Source organism: Hyperolius riggenbachi, chromosome 5 (genome assembly GCF_040937935.1).
Source record: "Hyperolius riggenbachi isolate aHypRig1 chromosome 5, aHypRig1.pri, whole genome shotgun sequence".
Lineage (NCBI taxonomy): Eukaryota > Metazoa > Chordata > Amphibia > Anura > Hyperoliidae > Hyperolius > Hyperolius riggenbachi.
Window position 1 is genome coordinate 60,729,264 of NC_090650.1, and position 18,420 is coordinate 60,747,683.

General features: G+C 45.8%; 1 protein-coding gene across 4 annotated transcripts in view; it reads left to right on the forward strand.

Moving 5' to 3' along the window:
* Nucleotides 1–18,420, forward strand: part of EPC1 (enhancer of polycomb homolog 1) — a 124,391-nt gene that overhangs the window by 10,769 nt on the left and 95,202 nt on the right. Inside the window, exon 1 of one of the 4 annotated variants that reach the window (XM_068235769.1) lies at nucleotides 17,542–18,068. The exons of the other annotated variants lie outside the window; for them this stretch is intronic. Within the exon in view, the coding sequence (XP_068091870.1) occupies nucleotides 17,916–18,068 (153 nt within the window). The 5' untranslated portion in view covers nucleotides 17,542–17,915. Of the gene's footprint in view, nucleotides 1–17,541; nucleotides 18,069–18,420 lie in introns of those variants that run through there. 4 annotated transcript variants of the gene reach the window in all.

Below are 18,420 nucleotides of genomic sequence, written 5' to 3' on the forward strand. Positions count from 1 at the left end.
GATACAAACGGACCGGATCGGAACCGTACGGTTCTGATCAGGATCCGGTCCGTTTATTTGCCAAAACTCAAGTGTGAATGGGGCCTAAGGAAGGGAATCATGTGCTTGGATGAAATGAGATCGGGCACTTTGGATCTATCTGAGGGCTCAAACCCACTAGGAGCCTTTTCTGAGCACTTAGTGATTTGAAAAAGCTCTTGCTAATGCAATGCTATGGGGGATTTTTATAAAATCACATCACTCAAGTGGGATCACACCCATAGCATTACATTAGCAAGAGCTTTTCAAATCACAAAGCGATCAGAAAAGCACTTCTAGTGAGTTCCAGGCCTGAGACGCATTGAAGAAGCTTTACATCCTCTAGATTCTTGGCAGAGTTGTCCCCAATTGGCTGCCCTTGTCAAGTTTTGTATATGAATAGGCACATTTGCAGGTGGCCATGGACTTGACCTTTTGCAGGTGGCCATGGACTTGACCTTTTGCAGGTGGCCATGGACTTGACCTTTTGCAGGTGGCCATGGACTTGACCTTTTTCAGGTGGCCATGGACTTGACCTTTTGCAGGTGGCCATAGAGGTAAGTTGGAAAATTTTATTGAGAAGGTGTGAAGACCTCAACTAGGAGAAAACTCAGTAGAAAAAGTGAATTGCATATATGGGCCTAGGAACCTGAGGGACATAGGAAAGGAGCTGGCAAGTATAGGGGAAACAGAACAGGGTGGATTGAGGGGAAGTCATGGAAACAATAAGTTGTTCTCCTAGCATTGAATGTACAATTGATTTTTCGGTACAAAAATAATTAGACTCAGAGTCCTCAGTTTATAAAACCTCCAACTCCAGGTACCCAAAATGACTCTGACTCCTTAGTCTAATTTTTACAAAGACTATGGATTTGGTTTTAAAAAAATCATCCAACTCCGACTCCTCAATTTATTGAAACAACCGACTCCAGGTACCCAAAATTGCACCGACTCCTCTACTCTGGCTCCACAGCTCTGACTCCACACCCCTGGGTTTTTGCATCCTGAAGTCTTTAGAAGCAAGCAAGGGACAAGAAACCAGAGGAATGTTCCACCTTACTATACTTATCAAGCTTATGGTGGCAGCTAGAGAGCTGGATCTGGAAAGGACTTTCATGGACCTGAATAGCAGGATCTGCCACTCATGGAGGAATGAGTTCATACAGAAATGACTTGCAAATCATGCACGCTAAAAACAAATCCTCTGTAATGCTGGGAATACATGACGAGTTTTTTCAGCACATTTACTATCTGTTTTTCAGATCGATTTCCATTCACTTCTGAGAAATTGATCAGAAAAACGATCGAAAATCAGATCGGACATGTCGGAAATTATCTATCGAACCATCTATCTGCCCAAAAATCTCATGGTGTATTCCCAGCATTAGTTCTTGTTCACATTGGAAGTGCTGAGCACTGTTGTAAGTGCTTTCTCCATCGCTTTCTGGGCGATTTGCGCTTCATGTGCTTTTTATAAGCGCTTTTCAATGCACTTTTATTAGGTTTGAACTGATTGATTGCAATGTTTTTTTTTTTTTTTTTTTTTTTTACAAAATCGCTCACCAAATCTATTTACAAGGCGCTTTTTCATGCACTTTGCGATTTTTCTATACCTTGCATTGAAGCGCAAATGCGGCTCAGGAAATGGTGCAGGACCTGCGCTCAGAAAGAAAGCTCATCGCTCGTGTGAGAACACTCAGAGCAACATTGCACAAGCACTTTTAAAGTGATTTTAAACCAGCGCTTAAAGTGAAAACGCTCTTAGTGTGAACAAGACCTTGCTGACGTGAAAGTAAACTTTCTATTGTGTCAGATCGTAAAAAAATGTATACACCAATTCTGTGTCCAAAAACTGCACATTTACGTACTCAGGTTGTATTGGAAGAGAGGAATGGCTGCGTTTGCCAATTGCAACAGCACCGCGATTAACATGTAAATCGCAGTGCTCCTTTTTCCATCAGTGAGATTTGTTTTTGCCTAATTTTTTCTCACAAACACAATTGTATGCCTGCACGATTTTTGGTGTGACTGAGTTTTTATACCTGACAGTTCACGGCGCAGAGTGGAAAAAGCAGTTTGCGCGATCGCATAAACACAGCGTGGTTGCAAGTGGAAAAGCAGCAGAACTGCAAAGTGTAAACAGGAGATTACTTAGGCATAATTACAGTGCAGATTCAGGGATTATGATTTTGGACCGTTTGAGTCAGTCCACCAGAGGGAGGTAGAGAGAGAGCCAGGAGTAGAGGATGATGACTGTAAAAGGTATGATCACCAAACCTAAGCTAACATTTTTATGATATCTTTTTAATGGATTGTAAACCTTGTTACTATTATGATTTTGCTGCAAGTAAAATTACTTTTTTATTTCCCCGATGTCTAATGGCAGGGAGGTACGCTCTGTTACCTGGTCCAGTCTTTAGGTCTTATTTACACTATATCCTGAAAATTGTTGTGGTTTAACTTTCCATAGCAATGAATTGAGGAAAAGCTTTCAGTTAAAATGCGTATAATGTGAACTGAGCTATAGGGAAACCTTGATATCACCTTGCACATCAGTTGTCCGTTCAGTTATAACTGACAACTGATATAGTGTAAATAAACCCTTAGGACCCTTCACACTTGAAGAGAAGCCGTAACCAAGAATTTTTTTTTTTTTTTTTTTTTATTCTTGCACTTACCCCACCTACTGGAACCTATTTTATCATTTGCTGCCCCATAACCCCTCCTTTCTTCTCCAATGCACAGTACTTGCCTTTTTGGCTATCAATGCAAAGTATCTGTATAGTGCTTGCTCCCTGCAGTGTCGTCCTGACGATCAAGCCACGATTGTTGTGTGACACATTTAAAGGGATCCTGAACATGATGTACCTGCAAATGAATATTACATAGTTGCCTCATTGTTGGTTCCTTTCAGAAGCTCACCATTTTCTTCGAACTATAATTCCTTCCAGTTCTGACAAGATGTTGGCAGAACTGAAATATACCTGTTGCTGTCAGTTATATATCAGTTGCTATCAGTTATAACTGAAAGGACAGCTGATATGCAAGGTAATGTCCATGCTTCCCTATGGCTCAAGTGGACGATATTACAGTATAAAAGTGTGCTGACCAGGAAGCTGTTATGGGTTCATTGCCATTTTTAAAATGGAGGTTGGAGAATGACATCAATCACAGTGAACAAACCGGACGTAGGAGAGGAGAGATTGAGGAGTAGACCACATGGGAGGGAAGTATGATGTGTGTATGTTTATTTTGACTTTTAACTTTCAGTTCAGGTTCTCTTTAAGCCTGGTACCCGCTCTCAATTTTGATTGGCCAATGTTATCACCTCCATGTAGTTTGAGAGGTTATCTACACAATCGGCTCATAGTATTTAGAATGTGTTGTCGCTCATACGACATGGAGGTGATAACATTTGCCAGTCATTGGCCAATCAATATTGCATGCGTGTACCAGACTTTCAGCTTTGCTGCTAGCAGTTTGTAGCTACCTATGTAGTGTAAAGGTGCGTACACACGCCATATTTTCACAAACGACGGGTCCGTCAGACCCTCCCGCTGAGCGGATGTTCTGCAGACAGTCTGACAGACCCGTCGTTTGTAAAAATATGGCGTGTGTATGCACCTTAAATCTGTGTAGCTAGGAAATTGCTAGCAAGTGTGACTAGTACAGTAGATGGTGCTAGAAACCAGTAGGCCTCATTTGTTGATGGTGGTGGTATCACTGGCACAGAAATATGTTGAATCCCTTTATACAGCTGTCCGCAGAAAATGCACAATGAAGACTGGGGGATAGGATAAAGGTGCAACACTGGAAGCCAAGGTAATGTAGTGAGAGCATTTAGGCAGTAGAACAGTAGGTAATCTGATTATGCAAAAAAAAAGGACAGAAAAAGAAGAGTGGCTTTCGGTAGACTGGGTAAGGCCCGGTTCACATTAGCGTTCGCTATCCGGATTTTCCGGATCTGATCCGGACCGCATACTGTACAAACGGAACGTACGTTCCGCATAGCAATGTAAAGTCTATGCGGACGTTTACACGCGTCCGTTCCGTACAGTACGGAGCCGGATCGGATCCGGACTCCGGACTCTTTTCCAACATGCGCTATTTTTTTGGGTCCGGATCTCCGGCCCACGCACCCGGACCGGAGCCGGACCTGAGCCTGACAGCACCATCAGGAACACAGAAACCAATGGGGAACGGAAGGCACAGAACACACTGCCTACAAAAACCTGACGTTCTACCCCACTTCCTATGCGTATGCAAGCGGCCATTTCGGATGGGGACACATGGGCCAAGCATGTCTGGAGTGGAGCAGCAGTGACAGATGTGCTGGAGCTGTTTGGCAGAATGTCGGAGGTGGAGGTGAGGCCTACAGCGGAGGAACCTGATTCTACACGTGCACCCAGGTGCACCTTCTGCTGACCCCAACATTTTTTTTCTTCAAATTTTGCTATTTTTTGCCCACGGATCCGGATGGCAGCCTGATGGATGCCTGATACAAACGGACCGGATCGGAACCGTACGGTTCTGATCAGGATCCGGTCCGTTTATTTGCCAAAACTCAAGTGTGAATGGGGCCTAAGGAAGGGAATCATGTGCTTGGATGAAATGAGATCGGGCACTTTGGATCTATCTGAGGGCTCAAACCCACTAGGAGCCTTTTCTGAGCACTTAGTGATTTGAAAAAGCTCTTGCTAATGCAATGCTATGGGGGATTTTTATAAAATCACATCACTCAAGTGGGATCACACCCATAGCATTACATTAGCAAGAGCTTTTCAAATCACAAAGCGATCAGAAAAGCACTTCTAGTGAGTTCCAGGCCTGAGACGCATTGAAGAAGCTTTACATCCTCTAGATTCTTGGCAGAGTTGTCCCCAATTGGCTGCCCTTGTCAAGTTTTGTATATGAATAGGCACATTTGCAGGTGGCCATGGACTTGACCTTTTGCAGGTGGCCATGGACTTGACCTTTTGCAGGTGGCCATGGACTTGACCTTTTGCAGGTGGCCATGGACTTGACCTTTTTCAGGTGGCCATGGACTTGACCTTTTGCAGGTGGCCATAGAGGTAAGTTGGAAAATTTTATTGAGAAGGTGTGAAGACCTCAACTAGGAGAAAACTCAGTAGAAAAAGTGAATTGCATATATGGGCCTAGGAACCTGAGGGACATAGGAAAGGAGCTGGCAAGTATAGGGGAAACAGAACAGGGTGGATTGAGGGGAAGTCATGGAAACAATAAGTTGTTCTCCTAGCATTGAATGTACAATTGATTTTTCGGTACAAAAATAATTAGACTCAGAGTCCTCAGTTTATAAAACCTCCAACTCCAGGTACCCAAAATGACTCTGACTCCTTAGTCTAATTTTTACAAAGACTATGGATTTGGTTTTAAAAAAATCATCCAACTCCGACTCCTCAATTTATTGAAACAACCGACTCCAGGTACCCAAAATTGCACCGACTCCTCTACTCTGGCTCCACAGCTCTGACTCCACACCCCTGGGTTTTTGCATCCTGAAGTCTTTAGAAGCAAGCAAGGGACAAGAAACCAGAGGAATGTTCCACCTTACTATACTTATCAAGCTTATGGTGGCAGCTAGAGAGCTGGATCTGGAAAGGACTTTCATGGACCTGAATAGCAGGATCTGCCACTCATGGAGGAATGAGTTCATACAGAAATGACTTGCAAATCATGCACGCTAAAAACAAATCCTCTGTAATGCTGGGAATACATGACGAGTTTTTTCAGCACATTTACTATCTGTTTTTCAGATCGATTTCCATTCACTTCTGAGAAATTGATCAGAAAAACGATCGAAAATCAGATCGGACATGTCGGAAATTATCTATCGAACCATCTATCTGCCCAAAAATCTCATGGTGTATTCCCAGCATTAGTTCTTGTTCACATTGGAAGTGCTGAGCACTGTTGTAAGTGCTTTCTCCATCGCTTTCTGGGCGATTTGCGCTTCATGTGCTTTTTATAAGCGCTTTTCAATGCACTTTTATTAGGTTTGAACTGATTGATTGCAATGTTTTTTTTTTTTTTTTTTTTTTTTTTTTTTTTTTTTACAAAATCGCTCACCAAATCTATTTACAAGGCGCTTTTTCATGCACTTTGCGATTTTTCTATACCTTGCATTGAAGCGCAAATGCGGCTCAGGAAATGGTGCAGGACCTGCGCTCAGAAAGAAAGCTCATCGCTCGTGTGAGAACACTCAGAGCAACATTGCACAAGCACTTTTAAAGTGATTTTAAACCAGCGCTTAAAGTGAAAACGCTCTTAGTGTGAACAAGACCTTGCTGACGTGAAAGTAAACTTTCTATTGTGTCAGATCGTAAAAAAATGTATACACCAATTCTGTGTCCAAAAACTGCACATTTACGTACTCAGGTTGTATTGGAAGAGAGGAATGGCTGCGTTTGCCAATTGCAACAGCACCGCGATTAACATGTAAATCGCAGTGCTCCTTTTTCCATCAGTGAGATTTGTTTTTGCCTAATTTTTTCTCACAAACACAATTGTATGCCTGCACGATTTTTGGTGTGACTGAGTTTTTATACCTGACAGTTCACGGCGCAGAGTGGAAAAAGCAGTTTGCGCGATCGCATAAACACAGCGTGGTTGCAAGTGGAAAAGCAGCAGAACTGCAAAGTGTAAACAGGAGATTACTTAGGCATAATTACAGTGCAGATTCAGGGATTATGATTTTGGACCGTTTGAGTCAGTCCACCAGAGGGAGGTAGAGAGAGAGCCAGGAGTAGAGGATGATGACTGTAAAAGGTATGATCACCAAACCTAAGCTAACATTTTTATGATATCTTTTTAATGGATTGTAAACCTTGTTACTATTATGATTTTGCTGCAAGTAAAATTACTTTTTTATTTCCCCGATGTCTAATGGCAGGGAGGTACGCTCTGTTACCTGGTCCAGTCTTTAGGTCTTATTTACACTATATCCTGAAAATTGTTGTGGTTTAACTTTCCATAGCAATGAATTGAGGAAAAGCTTTCAGTTAAAATGCGTATAATGTGAACTGAGCTATAGGGAAACCTTGATATCACCTTGCACATCAGTTGTCCGTTCAGTTATAACTGACAACTGATATAGTGTAAATAAACCCTTAGGACCCTTCACACTTGAAGAGAAGCCGTAACCAAGAATTTTTTTTTTTTCATCAAACTTCGTAACCAATAATTTAACGTCATCCTAATCAGTAGCTGCTACCCCCTTTCTCATGAGAAATCTCTTCCTTTCCACAAACTGATCATCGGGGCTCTATATGGCTGGTGTTGTGGTGAAACCCCTCTCGCAGTGTGATGTCAGGAACATGGTTCTGACATCACACCCTGGGAACCTTGTTGCATTGTGGGAAATACCAGCTGTTTACAGCTGTTTTTCAACTGCCAAAAAAGAAAGCAGCATCTCCTTCCACTAACATCACCTGCCAAAAGCAAAAATGTCACCATGTGATAAATGTCAGAATGTAAGTCAGGTAGAGGAAAGATTTTACAATGAGCAAACACTGACTAAATCATTTATACATAATTATTATAAAAATGAAGCACTTTTTATTACATTATCTTGACTGAAGTGCCTCTGTAATGCGTTGCAGTGCGTTTTTAATGCATTTTTTCTCTCTCTGTAGCTGTTCATCGTGACAAAGCTTCAGTTTTTCAGCGTATAGAGTGAAACATGGACACTGGACTGCACATCCATTGTCCTAAGGGTCCTTTTCCACGATATCAGTTGCTGCCAGTTATAACTAAAAGGAAACTAATGTGCAAGGTATAGTCCATGTTTCCTTATGGCCTCTTTCACTCTATACGCTGAAAAACTGAAGCTTTGTCACTATGCACTGCTATGTAATGCTGGGCATACACGGCTCGATGCGCCCTTATCAATCGAGCCGCTGATGGCTCGATTGATAATATCCGACGTGTCCGATCGCCGCGGGGATCAATTCCGCGCTCAATCCCCGCAGGCGGACAATAGCGGCGAATCAAGCGGGAGATGAGAAGCGCCGGCGGGGACGAGCGGTCAATCAATTCGCGGGGACGCGGCGGGAGTCGATCCGGCGGCTAATCGGCCGCCGGATCGACCCGTGTATGCCCAGCATAAGGGAAAGAAAAAAAGTCAAGAAGCCTTTAGGCTGGTTTCACACCAGGACATTGCGTTTTAGGGGACGTTATGGTCGCAGAACGTGCCCCTAACGCAACGTCTGGTGCTCCCTGCTTTGGACATCAGAGTGAGCCGCGTTGTGCAGCTCACTCTGGCGTCCGTGATGCGCACTCTTGGACGCATGTGGCATCACGTGGTCCCGCCGGCCAATCACCGCACAGAGTGGCCGCTCCAGGAAGTAAACACTGCACGTCACTGAGTGCAGTGAATATTAGCCATGTGCCTGGCCGCTCTCCGCTCCTCCCCAATGTTACTGAGCATGTGCAAACAGTCTAACGTGGCTCTGCCGCTTACAAAGTACTGCATGCAGTACGTTGTCTTGTGGCGCAGCGTTACTGTGTAACGCAACGTGGGCACTGTGAACAGCCCATTCATTTTTCATTGCTGTGCTGTGGGGTGCGTTACAGGCTGCTCTAACGTGCGCCTGTAACGTCCCACTGTGAAACCAGCCTTAGGGTACTTGCACACTATGCATATTGCTGTGCGTATCCTTTAGAAATAGGATCGGTGTTGAAAAGTTGCATTGCGCGTTAGGAGTGTGTTGTGACACCTGCAGTATACAATATGCTTCACTCCAACTGAAATTGTGCACATCGTCTGGTAAACGTACGACATGCTGTGCGTCATTGCGATGGAATCTGTTGCACCGCTCCACCAATGCGCATTAGTGAATGTACTATTGCAAATGAATGGCATTGTGTTGTGATGCGACTATATTGTCTGATGCTGTGTGAAATTACTATAAGTCTGGCTGTTTCACAGCACTGCTATCTTAGACCACACCACCGCTATTTAGTTTTGCAGCGTTCTGTTGCTTAAAGAGACTCCGTAACAAAGAAAACCTCCCCTGGGGGGTACTCACCTCGGGTGGGGGAAGCCTCCGGATCCTATTGAGGCTTCCTCCGTCCTCCTCGGTCCCACAGAGGTGGCGAAAATCCTCAGGTAAATCTTTACCTCCCCGGCTCCAGCACAGGCGCAGTATTGGCTCTCCGCACGGAGATAGGCAAAAATAGCCAATCTCCGTCGGGCCGCTCTACTGCGCAGGCGCAAGTCTCCTGCGCAGTGGAGCGGACCCGACAGAGATTGTCTATTTTCACCTATCTCCGTGTGGAAAGCCGCAACAGCGCCCCCACTGGAGCCAGGAAAGGTAAATAAATCAGCGCTTATCAGGCTTTTCGAGGGAGGATTCCGGGACACTTTGGGGAGCCAGCGCTGGACTGCCTGCAGCTACAGGAGTGGGGGAAGCCTCATTGGGACCTTGAGGCTTCCCCCTCCGAGGTGAGTACCCACCAGGGAAACTTTTTTTTTTTTTTTGTTTTTTGTTTTTGTTAGTCTCTTTAAAATGTACCTAAACTGAGACAGAAAAATTACAGTTGCCCTGTGCCTGCGCCGGTACTCAATGACCCTCCGGTCCCCCGCCATGCCTAAGCTTCGATTCTGCCAGTCGATGGCTACTACGCCTGCACGGCCGTGGCCACACATGTCCTGATTTGTGGTCCAGCTGCTGGGAGTATCCTGTGCAGGCACAGTAAAAATTTCCCTGTACTACGCTTGCTCAGGGCGCTCTCTGCTTTTCCATGATAACATTCACAGGAATCATAATGTGGACAGTGCAATACATCTGTTATGTAAGTGGAACTAGTATTTACTTATGTTTTTTATTTCTAGGTTAGCATGGGTGTCACTTGTTCTTTAAAGTGTACCTGAGACGGGCTATATGCTAGTATTCAAACTTACCTTTCCTCCAGCCCCAAGAGGTCTGTTGTTCTCTCTGTATCCTCTCCGGGGGCTCCGCTCAATAGAAATACCCTCCGGTATTCTGACCAGTCGTTCCCCCTTCAGCACATGTGTGGCTTGGTCACATGCGCTCTTGTCCCTGGGAGCGTTCTGCTCCTGTGCAGTACTACTGTGTAGGCACAGAATGCTCCTAGCTGCGGAAGCGTGCTGGGGGGTGCATGAACAGCCGAGCTGCGCATTCGCAGGAGAGCGTGGCCGGCCAGAATACTGGAGGGAATTGCTACAGAACTGAGTCACTGGAGGGGACACTGCGAGAGCTCATGGGGCTGGAGGAAGCCCCAGGTAAGTATGAATACTGATGTATAGCTCATCCCGGACACACACTCACTCACACACTCTCTCTCGCTCTCTCTCTCTAAAATCAGCAGTTGGCAAAAACTGTTATCTTGCCGAGGGCTTCATTTCATCTTAATCCTTTTCTGGCGGCATAGTCTAAAGGTAATGGTGCCAGCACTATGACTAGACTGACTAAACTCCAACATTTCTCAACTCCTGAAGCGAGTATCCCTTACAAATCAGCAGGTTCTAATTGCTGTGTATCCCTGTGCATGAACACTGACATGCAAAGAGCACGGAGGGGGTCAGAGCATGCGCCATTCCTTCCTCTTCCGTTCAACTGTCTACAGTCGGAGCCATGAATGGGAGCAAAGATGAGTGACAGAGGGGAGCCTATCCAAATAGATGGACCAGTAGGTATTAGTACCCCATACCACACATTTTCGCATGCAGTTTAAGTCCTCGTTTCCACTCTTTGCAATCAATGCAGGTGGATATGGTGACACTGCGTTGCAGGACAATTCTCCTAGATGCGCTTGCGATCCCATTCATCAATAACATGCCGAAATGCATGCATTGCGGTTCCACAATGAATTGCACAATGTATGGAAACATGCACTTTCTGATGTCCAAGCGATCGCGCACTGCGCTGCATTTCCAGAAGTGTGGCTAAAATTGTGCAAATGGAAACGAGCCCTTATTGGTCTGACGTCCGTTCAGGTGTGATGGTGACTTCTCTTTGGTTCCGTCAGCCAAGGCCTCTGATTCATTTACTGATTTTCCTCATAGATGTTTTCTCATCTGGGATTAGATGCAGTAAACTTCGGCAAAGTTGCAGTGTGCAGGGAGTGCATGGCAATCTTACTGTTTCTAGTGCTGGGGGAGCACTGACCATTAACCCATTAGCATTGGTTTAACTCGCACATTGTTGGGGGGGGGGGGGGGAGAGACAATGGCAAGGTAAGGAAGAGAACAATGCGCTCTGCTGAGATGATCGGGCACTCCGGATCTCCCGGAGATGCATCAGGGAGGCTGTACGCACTAGATCAGGGTTATCAAACTCAATCACGTAAGGGGCCAAAATATAAAAAACATTCTAAGTCGTGGGCCAAATTGTTTATTAAAGTGAACCTCCGGACTAAACATCTACTCAGCAGCACTGAAAAGGCTTGGTGTTTAACAGTTTCACAGCATCAGAACTTTGTTTTTCTTACCAAAGCATCATTTTTAGCTGCATTTTTAGCTAAGCTCCACCCATCAAAGAAAAAAAGCACGGGCTTTTTTTCCCCTGATGCTGTGCAGAGCATGATGGGATTTCCTATGTTGTTGTTTACGTTGCCTAGCAACTGGGAGAGGTGCTCAGGACACTTGGAACTGTGTCTCATGCTCCCTGTCACCTCCTTTCAACCAAAAAGATGGCTGCCATCATGAAAGCAAACATTTGCCTGTTCTTTTAAAACCGTGTGGGTAAGAGATTATATTACCTATCTATTTTAATTAACAAAACTAATGTAACTTAATGACAGTATGTTTGTTTAGGCTGGAGTTAACATTTGTTGAACAGTCTCAAATTAAACTGCATAACAATAGTGAGGCCTGGGAATCTGCACCTCACCATCTGTAGACTAGCTGTGTAATATCTACCTGCTCCAGTGCTGTTTCGGGTCTCCTCTGATCTTCCTGACAGACAATTGCTTTATACCTCTGGCTTCGAATGCACGTCATGTGATCCAGAGCTGGAGGTAGGGAAGTATACAGCGTGCAGCTGTCAGGAAGAACAGAAGAGACGACGCATCACTGGAGTATGTACAGTAAATATTACACTGCTGCACTACTCTGTTGTCCCATCAGAGGGTGTTGGGGGGGGGGGGGGGGGGAGGGGGGCGCAAGTGTGTGTGATTTTGCAGGGAGGGCCTATGGGTTGTTGCTGCACCTGGGCTCAAATTGACTATGGTTCAACCAGATAGCAGTGGTTGGATAGTGTACTGGTTAAGGGCTCTGACACAGGACACCTAGGATCGAATCTCGACTCTTCCTGTTCTGTAAGCCAGCACCTATTCAATGAGGAAACCTTGGGCAAGACTCCCAAACACTGCTATCTGCTATGGAGCGCACCCTAGTGGCTGCAGCCCTGGAGCTTTGAGTCCGCCAGGAGAAAAGTGCAATATAAATGTAATTTGCCAATAACGCTGTCATCCTCTGGATGGGAAGGCAGTGTACTCTGGTTCTTTTACTGCTTACAATAAAGCACATTTGAAGATCTTGAGGGTCACATAGCATGGCAAGGAGGGCCATATTAGGCCCGCGGGCCTTGTGTTTAACACCTGTGCACTAGATTCTCGTCAGACAACCCAAACCGCCTTGCCTGAGAACCTTCTATCATGTATACAAGGCTTACTTGGTAGTCATTAATCTGTACACTTTCTAAAGACAGTTTCAACACTATTCAAATGTCTTGCAGCTTGTGACGTTGGAATGAATGGCAGGAATCACAAATATCCCTGTTCGACTGCCACTCAAATCACAATTGGTGTAATCCTCCTTTTAACTTTTTTCTTACCTGTAATGGAATTAACAAGTTATATTTTGCAACCCATGGTTTATGCATAGTGACGATCTGTGACCATTAACAGCTGCAGTTCAACAAAATGCCTGCAGAGGGCAAAAGAAACAATCCTAGAAGTGTGTAGATAGGGGGAAAAAAAAGCTGTTTTGAATTGGAGCTTTGTGTATAAATGTTACGCAACATTCGGACATTCGGATTTTGTTCAGCATTTTGGAATATGTATACTATAAAAAAAATTAAGATTCTTATGTAAAAAAAAAGTCATTTGACTATTTGTACTGCTTAGTGTTATGTAAAATAAACTTTTTTTTTTACAGAAATCAACTGGTAATTATATTTAAGCGGACCTGAACTTCCTTTCTGCTCTAAAATTTATGCAACAGCCTAGTAACCTTTATATAAAAACATTTCTCTGTTACAGCTGATACAAAACCTGCAATTAATCTGCAGTGTCTACTTCCTTTTTTTTCATGGAAGCAAACTTATTTTTAACATTCTATGTTTACAAATTAGCTGCTCTACTGTGGCAGAGGAGATTCCTGAGCTGACACAACTGAGAGATCAAATTAGTCACAGATGAGGGGGAATTAGACAGGATAAATACATACAGGGTGTATTTCTAGGTTTTCCTTCTGTCTTGTGCAAGAGTTCAGGTCAACTTTAAGTATAGGTGGAGGTAAAAAAAAATTGATGTACAATAAAGACATAGTGTGTGTGTGTGTGTGTGTGTGTGTGTGTGTGTGTGTGTGTGTGTGTGTGTGTGTGTGTGTGTGTGTGTGTGTGTGTGTGTGTTCCTCCCCTGGTTAGATAAGCTCCATTAGGTAGTCATTCTCCTCAGTATGGATACCCAGATGTGCCCCAGGTATGAGGTTACCCCTCTCCTCAGTATACATAGCCAAATATGGTCCCAGTATTAGGTTGCTTCTCTCCCACCCAAGTATAGATAGTAGACGTTCTCCCAATATTAAACGGTCAGCTTCCCCAGAATAGGTAGCCATTTATGCCCCCAGTATTAGGCAACCCCCTTGCCCATTTTAGTGCCCCCCCCAAGCATGTCCACTCTGACTCTTTATAGCAGTGCATGTAATGAGACGCCACGAAATGGCAGTTAGGCCCAGTGCACACCAAAACCGCTAGCAGATCCACAAAACCAGGGCTGTGGAGTCGGTACAAAAATCTTCCGACTCCTCAGTTTTTGAAATCACGACTCCAACTCCGGGTACCCAAAATGGCTCAGACTCGTCTAATACTTAACAGGGATGTGGATTTTGTACAAAAATCAGCCGACTCCGACTCCTCAGTTTATGAAATCAACGACTCCAACTCCGAGTGCCCAAAATTGCCCCGACTCCTTGACTCCGACTCCACAGCCCTGCAAACGCTAGCGGTTTTTGGTGCAGATTGCGAGATTTGCCCCGTGCACACTGAGTGGATTTTGATGCGATCGGCCGGCTGCATCCGCCTGAAAATCCGCTTGCCTAATGTATTTGAATGGGCTGGTGCACACCGGCGGTTTGAGGTTTTAGCAAACCGCAAACGTGCAGCAGGAGGCACGTTTGCGGTTTGCTAAAAACCCTCAAACCGCCGGTGTGCACCAGCCCATTCAAATACATTAGCCAAGCTGATTTCCAGGCGCATGTAGCCGGCGGATCCGCTTGGTGTGAACTGGGCCTCATAGAGAAGAGATGCTGCAAGTGCAACAGGCTGAAGAGAAATCACGGTGGCGTTGACAGGTCAATCTGCTAGCGAGCACTTGGTAAGGTACAGGCTCTGCGCCCAGAGGGGATTAGTTTATTAGCTGTCCAGCTCCCCCTACCCCATCATCACTTACAGGAGAAGTAGAAGGAAGGGAAGGGGTACCTGTTAGTCTTATTTTTTTCCCTCTCCACGGGAGCAGTGTTCATGTCTGTGATGGCTGTGTGGAGGAAGAATCACTTAGACCTCCTTTCCACGGACTGTTGAGCTGTGTGCTCCAGCAAGCAGTTGCCAGGCTGCAACGAGCAGCAGTTGCCAGGCTGCAACGAGCAGTTTTAAGAGTTTGAGAGGCATTTCAATGCCTATCAACAGTTCATGGAAGAGGCCTTACTCTGCTGGCATCTCTATACTTTGTGTTCAGGGTCGTGTGTCTCTGGGTCATGTGATTTTTCCAAAGGGAACATTTCTGGAATAAGGATGGAATAACATAAGGCCATTATCAAACTGCATAAAATTGCATGCAAAATGTGCACAACCCTGTATTGACTGTCAACTATTTGGATCTTATTAACCGTCCCTACTCTGAAACAACTATATTAAAGTGAACCAACCGGAGCCAGGAAAAAGGGTTTCAGTTACTTGGTGCTTCTACCACAGCCCCCCCCCCCCCCCCCCCGCACCTTCCTGAATGCTGGGAGAGAATATCTTTCCAGCGTCGTGACACCAGAGGTCACAAGTGAAAGAAAGGACGTGTGGGCCAACAGAGCAGCGGGGACGGCGGTTACTTGATCCGCCTAGCCCCCAGGATCAAGTAGACTAGTTTTTTTTTTTTTTTTTTTTTTTTTTATAACCTCCACCTTGGGCTCCCTTTAAGAGCTGAGTCTGTACTTTAATTGCATCTGAGTTGTTTCATTTAAAATTCATTGTGGTAATGTTCAGAACCAAAATTACAAAAAAGTTGTCTCTGTCCAAATATTTATGGACCTAACTGTATGTAGCTTGAAACTGGACCAAATCAATCTCATGTGGTATTTGACTGTCAATTTTTCAGGCTCCATAAAATTACATAGTTACATAGTTATTTTGGTTGAAAAAAAGACATCCATCCATTGAGTGCAACCAGTACAAAGTACAACTCCAGCCTGCTCCCTCACATATCCCTGTTGATCCAGAGGAAGGTAAAAAAAAAACCTTACAAGGCATGGTCCAATTAGCCCCAAAAGGGAAAAATTTCTTCCCGACTCCAGATGGCAATCAGATAAAATCCCTGGATCAACAACATCATCATCCTTAGTTCAAAACTTGAAATTATTTTAAATATTTCTACTAGACATGGTCAATGGAATAGGAATAATTTCAGTTTATATTTAAATGTCTACTTCCAATCTACATAATATTAGCATTAATTATTAAATGACAACTTATTACATTAAGATGACACAGAACATTTATATCATGCATTTCTCCTGGAGGATTCAATGCCAGAGCTGCAGCCACTAGGGCGTGCTCTATAGGCAGTAGCAGTGTTAGGGAGACTTGCCAAAGAGGTTTCTCTCTAGAAACTTTTATCGCTAGATAAAAGTATGCTTCACTGTTAATGCACAAATGTTTGCTTTGGGGTGCCATGAGGCCTTATACTGCACCTGCTACCTGTGAACATCGCATAGGTGGTGCATTACAGCAAGCTGCATTAGAATGTGGCTGTTATGCTGCACTATAACGCATCACTGTGAATGTAGCTGGAGTCTCCCCAAAGCAAAAAGTTATACTTACCTCAGTAAGCGGGAAGTCTTTGGATGGTTCAGAGGGTTCCCTGGTTTTCCTTTGCCCCTCCTGTGCTGTGGTGGGAACTTCTATACAAACTTTGAGTGGAAGATTGCTCAAGGCTGCACTTGATGTTGCTGGGGGGGGGGGGGGGGGGGGGGGGGGGGGTGTGTGTGTTGTTGTGCAGAGGAGGTCAGGGGCAGCCTCTTTAGGATTCAGAGGCTTCCCCTACCTAGGGGTATTTTTTCCCCACTACAGCTGCACTTAAATTGAGCTGGTTCAAAATGGTAGCTCCTCCTGTTTGATGCAATTTCAAGCTACTGTACATACACATGATATTAAAGAGAAACTGTAGCAAAGTATTGAACTTCATCCCAATCAGTAGCTGATACCCCTTTCCCAGGAGAAATATTTTCTTTTTCACAAAGAGGATTATCAAGGGGCTCTGTATGGCTGATTTTGTGGCAAACTCCCTCCCACTGTGTGATTATGTCTGCGCCTCACTGCACTGAGGTACTGAAATCACACTGTGGGAGCCTTGTTGCATTGTGGGAAATAACAGCTGTTTATAACTGCCAAAAAAAGCAAGCATCTCCTTCCAGTGACATCACCCGCCAGCAGTAAAAATGTCACCATGTAATAAATATCAAAATGTAAATCAGGGAGAGGAAAGATTTTACAATGGGCAAACACTGACTAAATTATTTACACATATTGGAAAAATTAAGCACTTTAATACATTATTTTCACTGGAGTTCCTCTTTAAATGTGAACATAAGCTGCATCTCATTGAAAGTTCCAACCGCCCTCCTCCATTGAATAGGCCTGACTTCCCTGAAGCTGGGACTCCATGTGCAAATTGTGAAGCAAAATTGTAACTATAATTTCTACAAGTAACAGCAACTCTGCAGACTGTTTCAAATCACTTGTGCAGTAACTTACTATATAGTAGCATGTATGCCATAAATACAGAAGATTAGCATGCCAGTTTAAAAGAAAAAAAAAAAAAGTAGCATCTCCTCCCCCTATCCCTGGAGACTGGCAGCCATGGCATCCTACACAGCCAAGTTTTTTTTTTAAGTGATTGATCAATGTAGATCGACCTGCCAGCTTTCTGGACTGACACATCACGTGGCCGGTGTCTGTGTAGTCAGGGAGGGGGGGACCAGTGCATGTGTATTGCGCGCCTTCTCCCCTCACAGGCGCGCTCCCGAGTTCTCCCCTCACATGCGCGCCCCCGTCTCTGCGGCTGGGCCCCGGCCCCCCCTCCCGGCGGACGCGCAGGCGCGCGATGCACTCTGGGAATGGCTGCGCAGCTCGGGTTGGCTGGGGGAGCAGACAGCGGAGTTTTCATGTCCGCCATGTTGGCCGTGGCGTATTGAAGAGGGAGGGAGAGCGCGAGACGCCGGAGCGCTGAGAACGCCGCCAAACCACAGCCGGGAGCGAGCCGCGGACGCCCGGAGCACCCGGGAGAGGCGCCATTTTGATCACGGCGGCTGGGCGGGACAGAGGAGGCGGCGGCGGAGCAGCGCGGAGACCCCCATGAGAGCAGCGCGGCCCCTTCCCCCCCGGCTCGTCGCACGCATGGCTCTGCTGTGCTAAGACGGAGAAATGAGTAAACTGTCGTTCCGGGCGCGGGCGTTGGACGCGTCCAAACCGCTGCCCGTCTTCCGCTGCGAGGACCTGCCGGACCTGCACGAGTATGCCTCCATCAACCGCGCCGTGCCGCAGATGCCGACCGGCATGGAGAAGGAAGAGGAGTCGGTAATAACTGTTCATTTTCTCCCCCCCCCCTCCTTGCACACCACCTCGCTCTGCACAAAATGGCCGCCGCGGTCCTCTCACGGGAGGGGATGTGGCGCAGGTTGCGCTCCGCTCCCGCCCGGCGGCCCCTCACCCGCCCGTGGCGCTGCCGCCGGACCCCGCGAGCCGCACCGTGCCGCCGCCGAGGTGACCGGAGCGGCCGCTGCGGAGGATTCGGGCCGGGAAGGCACAAAGGGGTCACGTGACGGGGCCGCGGTCCGCCATTTTGTTGTGTGTGTGCGCCTTCTGTCTTTGGGCTGGGCCTGCGCTGGTGGGGGGAGGGTGCAGTGGCGGGCTGTGGCCGCCTGGGGGA